General features: G+C 37.7%; 1 protein-coding gene across 1 annotated transcript in view; it reads right to left on the reverse strand.

Moving 5' to 3' along the window:
• hepacam2 (HEPACAM family member 2) overlaps positions 1 to 7,435 on the reverse strand; it is a 21,674-nt gene extending 14,239 nt beyond the window's left edge. Inside the window, exons 1-2 of the mRNA XM_015376439.1 lie at positions 7,284 to 7,435; positions 4,859 to 4,978 (exon numbers count right to left, since the gene is read on the reverse strand). Coding sequence (XP_015231925.1) covers positions 4,859 to 4,916 — 58 coding nt within the window. The 5' untranslated portion in view covers positions 4,917 to 4,978; positions 7,284 to 7,435. The remainder of the gene's footprint in view (positions 1 to 4,858; positions 4,979 to 7,283) is intronic.
• Between the last annotated feature and the right edge of the window lie 2,769 nt (positions 7,436 to 10,204).

Genomic DNA, 10,204 nt, shown 5'->3' on the forward strand with positions numbered 1-10,204 from the left:
TTTTTTTTTTTCTTTTGATACTGACTATGGCTGAACCTAAGTTTCACTCTACGTTTCTCTCTAAATTTGGCAGGTCTGACATCTGAGAAACCCAAATTTAGTATACAAATAATGGTGCCATGAGTCCAAATGTAGTTAGAGCTGCAGAATTAAACTTCCATCCCAGTGTAGTATTAACATTTTCAAGCTTTATTTCAAGCTTAATGCAAACAGCTGTTTGCACCTCTGTCAGTATCAAAGAACTGCTTTGGATGCATTGTGAAGGTGGCAGAAATCACCTTCATAAATAAATCAGTTGATGCAAACAATGGGTGGTGAATGTAATACACCACAAATGAAATAATATAAATAACAACTCTCTTTATCTAATCTTGAAACAAAAGCTCATCAGAATGCAGTTATAATGAAAATAAAGAATAATATTGAACTTCAATTTGTGGGGAGAAAAGGAGCATGGCTAAAAATTGCTCTTTGTGGTTTAATTTTCTACATGATAGAAGAACATTAGTGGCAGAATAGATGAAGCTACAACTGCTAATGACAACAAAAGAAGGATATCAGTTTACATGAAAGGACCTTGACCCACATTACGTTGTAGAAGACAGAATGTTTCCTACGGTATTTTCTGTCCCAAACACACTGTGTGTTCTTCTTGTGAGATATCTCCATGCGACAGAAACAGAGAACCGTTCTTCCATAAGATCGAACAACTACTGGTCTCAGCTTATCAGAAGCAAGAGAGCTTATCAGTCACAGGACATGATGCAGCATAATCAAGGCCTGACTTATGTACACCTTTCATTCCGCAGCAAACAGTTTAAGACGCACAGAGTTTTTAGGTAATGTTTCAGCAATTTTACATGCTTTTAAGATAAATTTGGATCACAACAAAGAGTTTAACAACTTGACTGGATACTAATCCAGGACACAAAAAATAAAGGGAGACACAAGTGTTCCCGATTTTTAGAGGAACTTCTTATAAAGGATAAACTAAAGACTTCACAGTTCCAAGGTGTAAATTTAAACATTTCCATGTGTTAAATTACACAAAACAATAGATTGCAGGTGTATATTTTTATATATTCACTATTTCTGGTACCAAACAAAAAAATTGTTGACAGTTTCTGGTGGGTGTATGAAACCAGCGCGTTCAGTTTGCATCCTGCTATTCAAATCATCATCCTGAAACTGTAGTGAGTTAATATTGACCCAGCTCACTAAAGGGTGTCGTTGTTGTCAAGCATGAGGCCTGTCTGATCTTGACTCGCTGTGCGGCAAACACTCACTGTCAGGCTGTCTGAAGTTACAATAATTGCTGATGTATTGCGCGTCTCTGTCTGTTTAAGTTTGGTTGCCTGGCAGTTTAGACCCATAAAAAAGACAAGGTGGAAAGAACAGGGAGACCTTTAAAGCATGTGAGCCAGCAGATTGTTATATTTTTATTAAGTGCTGAGTTTCAGCTTCCCTTTTCTCTTTAAAGAAGCACACTTCTAGTTGGTTCCTTTTTATATGCTATATTTAAACAAACTTTGCATTGTCTGGTTCTTTTTTCTTCCTTTCTCTGTCATCAATTCATCTATTTCTATAACTAATTATTACAGTGACCTTTCAATTCCATTCAACACCTACTAAGTGTAAATGAATCTCAGTATAAATCCAGCTCTGTGGGAAAAGGCATCATAGGGTTGTTAAAAAACTTTAGACATGGCTTTGTTTTAGGGGGGAGTGGTGGCTTAGTTGTTAGAGCAGTGTGCTTGTGCTCTGAGAAGTTTGCAAGTCCCCCGTTCGATCTGGGTTCCTGAGCAAAATCCTTAACTTCACACTGCTCCGGTGGGCGCCAATCAATGGCAGCCCACTGCTCACCAAGTGGATGGGTCAAAATGCACGGAATAAATTTCCCCATTGAGAGACAATTAAGGGATTAAAGGATTTACAATCGATGCCCTGAAAATGGAAAGAGTGGCTGACAGGCTTGGCAGGGAGAACAGCAGCCAAGAGGCTCATGATTACTCTGGAGGAGCTGCAGATATCCACAGCTCAATTGGGAGAATCTGTTGACTATACAGTATTTTCTGGTACAATTGTTTTTTTGTTTTTTTTGTTTTTATTGACCAAATCCCCATTAGTGCAGCAAGCAGTCACTATTCTTCCTGGACTCCAAAAACAAAGCAAAACATAAAAATATATTATAAGTATATGCATAAAATCGTGTGATCAAAAAAACAAAAAACAAAACAAAAACACAACAGATATCATGAAACCACACAGATTTCTATATGCTAACAGAGAAACATGATAGTGGCAGCATCACACTGTGAAGATTCTCCACTTCAACAGAAACAGAACGGTTGGTATGAATGAATAGGAACATTGATAGAAAGCAAATTTAGATTAATACAAATTAGTTAGAAGCAGCAAAGGGATTGAGCATTGGGCAATAATATAACCATAAAAATAAAACCAGAAATACAGTGGAGGCGTTTATATTAAAGCATGTTTAGGTGTTAGAATGTCACAGTCCTAATTTCACTGGAGATTCTTGTTACAGATTCTCATGTTTCTGCAACATATCGATCCAGATTAGCTACACATTAATTCTCATCCTGGATTTATGGGGATTTTTTGGTAAATTATTTTAAAATAACTGTGAACAAATCTCATTCTCATTGCTTTAAGTGGATTTATTAGATCAAATCCTGCTGAAACACATAGAAGTCTGTGTTGTTGTTTTTTTTTACTTAAAATCAAAAGATAAACCGATATAAATAATTCTATGAGGCACAGTTTCAGCCTGACCTGCTGTGACTGCCGCCCACGTTTTTCATCTCAATACATCTACTGTGCATCTGCTGTTGCATATTATGTCCTAAATAATACATGCAGCGCAAAACACGGTGACACGTTCCACTCTCCAGCCCGCAGGCCAGTTTCTTTGTCACTGTGTGTGTGGGGGTGTGTGTGTGTGTGTGTGGGGGGGTGTGTGTTGTCAGTAGCAGGAGTGTGTGGCTGTATTTACACCAGCTGAGAGCTGGTTAAAAGGGCAGAATGAGGAGAAGTGTGCCCAGTCCGTTCCTTCGCTGTTGTCCCCAAACAGCTTGCCAATTGTTGTGGTGATAGAGTGTAGATTACTGTGACAATGGGCTTTTAGATGTCAGGATATCTTCCTTTAGTGGACATGCCCTCACTCACAGATTTAGACAGAAACATGGGGGGAGCCCTCAGCACCTGCCCCTTATCGCCCTCACACATCCAAGGTGTTTGGACACTAAATAAAGTCAACAGGTGCTTCTCCATACACCAGCATCCTTTAACAGATAAGAAAAGCTGGACTACTTCTTAAAGTGTTGGTGATGCGGACGGCGGGGCCATCTTTGAGGGATTTTATGTCATTGAGATTAAGTGAAGAGGTCAGGATCATGACTGCAGCTTCTGAGTCAGAGATCGGTCCTTAGGGGTGTTTATTCTTTCCACGGAACCTTTTGGTTGTTTTACTTGCAGCCAACAATAGAAAAAACCCAATTCTGTTAAGTCACATTGCGATGACTGTAGAAGGATATGCAAAATTTCCCTTTAAGCTCAAAAACGTTTTAGAGATAGAAAAAGAATAAGGTGGCTCAGTTTAAAAGCATTTTAGATAAAGCTGGAGATTGTGGTAAAAAGCAAGTAAAGTTGTCAAATGAGCAAGAAAATAGCAAAAATTAACAATACTAACCATTATATCAACAACTATTTCAATTTTTTTGTTCTTTACATTTAAATTTGCTCTCATATTTCATCTTCTCTATCAGCAAAGTAATATCCAGAACTACTGGAGGATAGTTTCCCAAATACTCTTCTCAGTCCACCAGGAAATACAGCAATTTCTTTCTAGTCATTTATGTTTTTTAGTTCATTTATAATTTAAAAAGTTAGTTGTGCAATAAATGCAGCCTCCCGTCTTTGTAAATCTACAAAGCGTACCTACAGTAAGTGTTAGCACAAAGCATTATCTATATTAGAGAAATTACAATAAGCTTTGGAAAACATAGAAAAGTTTTCTCAGCTATTTTTTGTATTGTTGTCATTTTTACAAAACAAATGAATTAGTTCATTTGCAGCAAATAAATGAAATTATCAATAAACTGTTATGACAACAGAAGCCTGACATATTATCTCCATTGAATTTCCTCAAATTAAGGAGGATGTTAATTTTATGAATTGGCATTTATTAGTTTGCATTTCTTATATCTTTATGAACTTTATTCAGTTATCCAACTAAGGAGCTGATATCTATATTTGTACTTTAAAGTGCAACACTAACTCTGTAGAGCAGCCAGTCCTACCATCCTGTTTGCCTTAGTTCTGAGAATAGGAAATAGAAATAAAAGTCTCATAACTGAGAAAACAATGACAACTCAAATGCATCACATTTCTTTTACTTTTTTTATCTATTCTATAACCACAAGCATCAGAAATCCTATAGAATAAAAACAAACAGAATAGTGCAATACTTAATTAACTCTGATGGGCATCCATGTCCTTTTAAATAATTCAATCCTTTCTGTTCCTTGACTTTTGTCATACGATGTTCTCGCTATCATACTCACTCAACCATAAAAGTTAAGGACAAATAAATTGACAAAATTCAGTCAATTCGCCGAGTATTATTCTGAGGATCAAACATGTACAGCAACCTCTATACCAGCTGTTTTTATAGTTTGGATATTTCCTTCATTTTCCTTTTTTATAAAGTCTATTGTAAAACAACTTAGAACAAACCTACCAGTGACATCTCAAGGCAACCAGTCCCATTGTACTTGGTTACTCTGTAGTCGTACCAACACAACCCTCCTAACTTAAAATACTTTGAAACTCTCACCTGTTAAGGCGAACAGGACGCAGCAGACACACAGCACCGTGGTTCTGGTTGCCTCCATGGCATCTTATCCTTTGGAGGATATGAGGGACTTCTGACGTGCAGGCAGGGCGTGAGGGACGTCTGTCAGAGAAGAAAAGAGGAAGGGAAAGAAGGGGAGGAGGAGGAGGAGAGAAGTGGGCCTGGCTGTGGTGACAACATTTGCCAGGGAAATAAGTGGAGATGCAGAAGCTTTCCTGCATACAGCTTTATGCTCCTCCCATGGGATAAAAAAGAGGAGCACCTGGCAGAAAGAGGCAGCACAGTGTGGCACTGACACCAGCACAGAAACAAATCTCCCCTGAGGGTCTCGCTCTGTCAAAGGGGACCTGAGACATGAAACTGTGAAAGGATAGTCGAGAGCAGAGCTTCTTTATACTTTAACACACCAGCTGTCTGCTGCTTTGAAGCCCCAGGCTGTAAAACAAAGCTTTTGACTAAGCAATGTTGCTCAGCAATCAGATGAGTTATTTAGTCAGGAATCTCTAAAAAGATGAGAATAAAGGACAGATATCATTGCAAAATAAATACCTATAACTTTTCACCCCCCAAGGTAAACACTGTGGAATGTGTCTAAAGTTAGAAGAAAATGTTTACTGGGTTCTTCTCACAATGTCTTCATTGAGAGAATTATGTGTTTTGCTTTTTGTTTGTGAAAGAGGAGACGTATAAGAGAAAATTAGTGTTGCATTTTATCTCTTTCTGCTAAACACCCCAAGTTTTCCACAGATATCATCCTGTCTTTTGCACAGGATTTTCCAGATAAAAAAAGAAAGAGGGCTTGTCTTAGATTGATTTCCAGAAAACCGATTTAAACTTTGCCTCTTACTCCTATTAATTCCCCGCTTGAATGATGCGGTTAGCTCGGGACAGAACTGTAGAGTAACTGAATTGAGCCATTGTAATCTGTATGAATAAGTCCCTGGTTTCGAGATGACACCATTAAGGAAACAGGTTATTTCTGTGTTTTCGGATTCATATTCCTCAGATGTTTCAATTCCAGGTAAAGTTAAGCAAAGGTCTAAGCTATAGATAAATTTTCTTAAAGTTTTAAGATTACTAACTGAAAAAGAAACATGGTTTGACAACTTTGATGTAGAGCTCAAGCCCACAGATCCATCCTGCTTTTCATTTTTTCTATTTGAATCATGTGAAATTCATATTTTCTGCATATTTTCCTTTAAACAAACTGAAGCCTTTATATGTGCCACTTTTTTTAAATTTTTCTAAAGGAGGTAAGTAGCACTGATCTCTATTAAATTAACAGAGATCAGTGGTAAGTATCCATTTTGCCTCTAGGTGGGGTTAACGCATCAGTTTTTCAAACCAAAAAAGCATTTTAGATCTTAATAATTAGTTTTTTTTTAAGTTTCACTCTTTATTTTTGGCTGAAAATGTTGGTCTTCTTTATTTTAAAGGTTACCTGCTGGATTGTATTTTTTCTTGTTGTTGCGTTTAAAACAGTACAAGATTTTCTTTAGAATTATTAGGGAAGAAGTTTTACAGTTTTACAAATTTTAGATAAATGAATATTTCACTAACTATAGCCTCTAACATTTATTTTATATTGTTTCTTCTGATCATTTCAATTTTTTATTTTAAAAACAACTTATTTATAATACATAGTGAAGTTTTTGAATCAGGTTGGAAAAAACTATAATATTAAAGCTATTAGCAAACAGCTAAAAAGACACTTTAATCCCAGATAAATGTCAGGTAATAAAAGTTGAAGGTATTTTGGAAAATTGGTCACCAGCGCTCACCAGTTCCCACTTTTTTTTGCTAGTTCTAAGGCTCGAAAGTCACAATTACCTTAAATATGTCCAAGAAAAAAAATTATAGGGAATAAGAAATACTTTAAGAATTTAGTCTGAAACTGTTTGTTTTCTTTAAAGCAGTTTTATTTTCTTCCTTTGCCACTTGGTAAATAAAATGCATTCCAGTTGATCATTCTTCTTTGTAAACACTGACTATTTCAGCATAAAATGAGGGGATATTGAGAAACACATAGAAAGCTTACCTAATAACTCATCAGGATGTTTTTCACTTTAATTCCAAGCCTTTGTCAAGACAGGCTTGTTGAATCTTTAGGGTTTTTTTGTTGTTCTTTTAACAGACCAACCACTGACATTAGAGCTGCATACATTCTTTATTCCTACAACTTTTGAAGAATGAGCCCCTGTAGATTCCCTGTTGTGTGAAAGATCAAGTGAGATCAAGTTCAAGATCAAGTTTGATTCATATACATTAGTGTAAAATCATCCTGGGCAAAAATAAAAATCATCCTAACTAAAGTTAGTAACATTTAAAGTATTCTTGGTGATAAATCATGTAACTTTTAGTTTTATCCCATCAGCTGTTGTGTCAGATATGTATTCCCAGATCTAACCTCCTTTGGACAGCTCTCCTCTTTCCTCCTGATGAACTGCTACTCCTCTTCATTTATGGTGCCTCATTACTCCTTTGCTCTGCTTTCAAAACCTCACATCTGTTCGCCTCCCTTCATAACCTTAACATTTCTGTCAGCTTCCTCCTTCTTTGCCTTCTCTTTCATTTCTCCTCTCTCTTAGAAACCTTGGCCCCCAGCTGCTGACGCTCAGTGCAGACAGCACACCAGCCCACATCAAGGCCATGCTATTGGCATATGAGCGCCTGTATTGTATGTGTATGTGTGTGTTTGGTGTCTGGAGCAGTCGTTACAGTGGGGCCATATGGGGTGTCTCTGCAGCTTCTTATATGTATTATTTTCTCTTTTCAGTAAAAATTGTAAATGTAGCTGTGTTGAAATGCATGAGGCCCCGGCAGTTTCATCAGAAAGGATGAGGAAGTGTTGTACATACATACAATTTTTTTTTTTCCCTCTGACTGCCTTGCCAAAGGATTCAGATTTTTCGATCATTTAGGAAAAGTTCATGTAACAACTTTAAGGCTAATTTTGGATTGCATTGGAGAGAAAAGTTGGCTGGAGGAGCTTCAGAGATCCGCAGTGCTGAAGAAGAAACTATAAGTCAAATTTTTTATTTTGATAAGAACAAAATAATCCGCAATTAGTGAAGCATTTCACCCATCCAGCTGTTATCAAAGAGGCAAGAAAAATCCCACAACCATGTTTAAAAAGGCACTAATCAAATGATTTGAGCCAACCTGGAAGAACGCTATGGCAGAGAGATAACTCTGCACCTGAAAAACAGCATTCCCACATTGAAAGGTGGCAGTAGTATCATGCTGTGGGAACGCTTTCTTTTCTGCAGGGACTGGGGAACTAGTCCGTTGGAGGTTGGAGCTAAAAAATTATAAGGCTGCAAATTACTTTAAAATGGAAGGAAATTTGCTTTAAAGGAGGTCCACAGCAGCCAGAGAAAAGAATGCAACTTTATTGTCATCACATTGTCACAAGTACAAAGCAATGAAATTCACCCTCTGCATTTAACCAATCGCTTGGGGAGCAGTGGGCTGCCACTGTGCGGAGCCTGGGGAGCAGTGTGGGGGTTAAGGGTCTTGCTCAAGGACCCAGAATGGCAGTCTGTGGGAGTGGGGCTTAAACTCAGAGCCTGTGGGATCCAAGTGCAATGCCACTAGGCCACCACTTCCCAGAGCTAGAAGACATAGATTGGACTCTGGTCCTCTGGGTCCATCCAGCCTACCAATTATCCAGCACACCTGAATAGTGTTAGTTACCAGCTGAGTTAAAACAGAAACTTGCAAAATTTGCGGACTAATGCCCGTCAAGGGGATATTATTCTATATCTAGTTAAAAATACTGGTTTATTTTGTTGATTTTTTTTTCAAACTAGAATCATCAAAATTATAGATACAGGTATACCTCAAAAACCTGTGGCTGCGATGGCGGCAAAATGTGTTTTTAAAGAGTATTGATTCAGATAGGCTGACTATACAGGTAGGCCACAATTTTACAGATTTCCGCTTGGCAAGAAATTATTTGCTTCCAAAAATGCTGCATTACTTCGAGCTTTTCCATCACAAATCCCAACATGTTCCAGTGGAGTTCATGGCTGTAACGTAACAAAATGTGAAGGCATCTTTAGTGAATGAATATGTTTTCCTGGTGCTGTATATAATGCCCAATAATGGATATTTTCTTATTTTGTTGATTGTCAGTAACAACATCGACGGTGGGGTCAAGTGGAGTTATTCAAGGGTAAAAAAAGGGGGAGGGAATGTCTACATAGCCTGAAAGAGATCTGATTGGATGAAAAAGTCTCCTTCATTCAGATTTATGTGAGTGGGAAAAATGGAGCGTTAGACGGCGTGGGTGTGAGCAGGCACGTTTTCCCTTACACCTCATGTGAGCAACAGTTAGTTGTTTGTTTTTTTTTTTGTTTTACTGCTGCACTGTTGAACCCTTTTATCACCCAAGACCTGACATTTTGTTGCCTGTGTGTCAACTTTTTTTTTCCATTAAAGAAGAATTCTTCAGGTCAATCCTAGCAGAAAAAAACTTCTCACTATTCCCCTGCAGCAGTCAATCAGAACAGTGGGTGCGCAGAGTTGTCCTTTAGTGTTTTTTTTTGCATAAACCTCACCCCTTTAACCCATTACGCTATCTTACGCCCACGCAACATGTGACCAACAGTCAATGACAGGAAATAAGCCATCGTCGAATCCTTTTGCCTGCAGCCCAGATCCTCTTCTTCCAGATTAACACTTTACTTTGCATGTTCAAAATCGCATTCAAATGTAATGCTGCACTGAGCAGATTTATTAAACATTTTTTACCTGGTCAGTGTGGGATATTTTTGTTTAAAATTGCTTGGATCATTTCTATTCCTATATCAAAGGCACGACCGTGAAAATGATTAAGCTTAAACTTTATCTTGATCTCTTGCTAACTTCAATCCTCATTAACTGCTTTGCACGTGACAGAATTTTTCAATGACAGGTGGAGCAAAGATAAAGCCTTTCCTCAACAGTGTTGTTTGCATAGTTTACAGCTATACAATCCCGTTTCCTGTTCTGAAGGTCTTAGACAGGATGGAAAATCAAAGATTATTACACAGGATGGAAATTGTTGCATTATTATAAAGAGAGGGGCGAATAACATGAAGGTTTAGTGTTCATCCCAGACATGACCAAGCAGAATGTCTGTATATAAAAACAAGAAAAATGAAAGTGCACACTTATTCCATTTATGCCACAACTCTTTGATTAACACCCCAGAGGGATTTTGTTCAAACACACAAATAATTCCAGAGACGTCTATTTGAAAAAGCTGACTAGTGTTTGTGTGTGCAGTTTGGTGCATGCATATGTGCATGCATACAGAGTTGAGCAGAAACAGCCTCCTCTATG

The sequence above is a fragment of the Cyprinodon variegatus genome, unplaced genomic scaffold (assembly GCF_000732505.1).
Source record: "Cyprinodon variegatus isolate N-32 unplaced genomic scaffold, C_variegatus-1.0 Scaffold135, whole genome shotgun sequence".
Taxonomy (NCBI): Eukaryota; Metazoa; Chordata; class Actinopteri; order Cyprinodontiformes; family Cyprinodontidae; genus Cyprinodon; species Cyprinodon variegatus.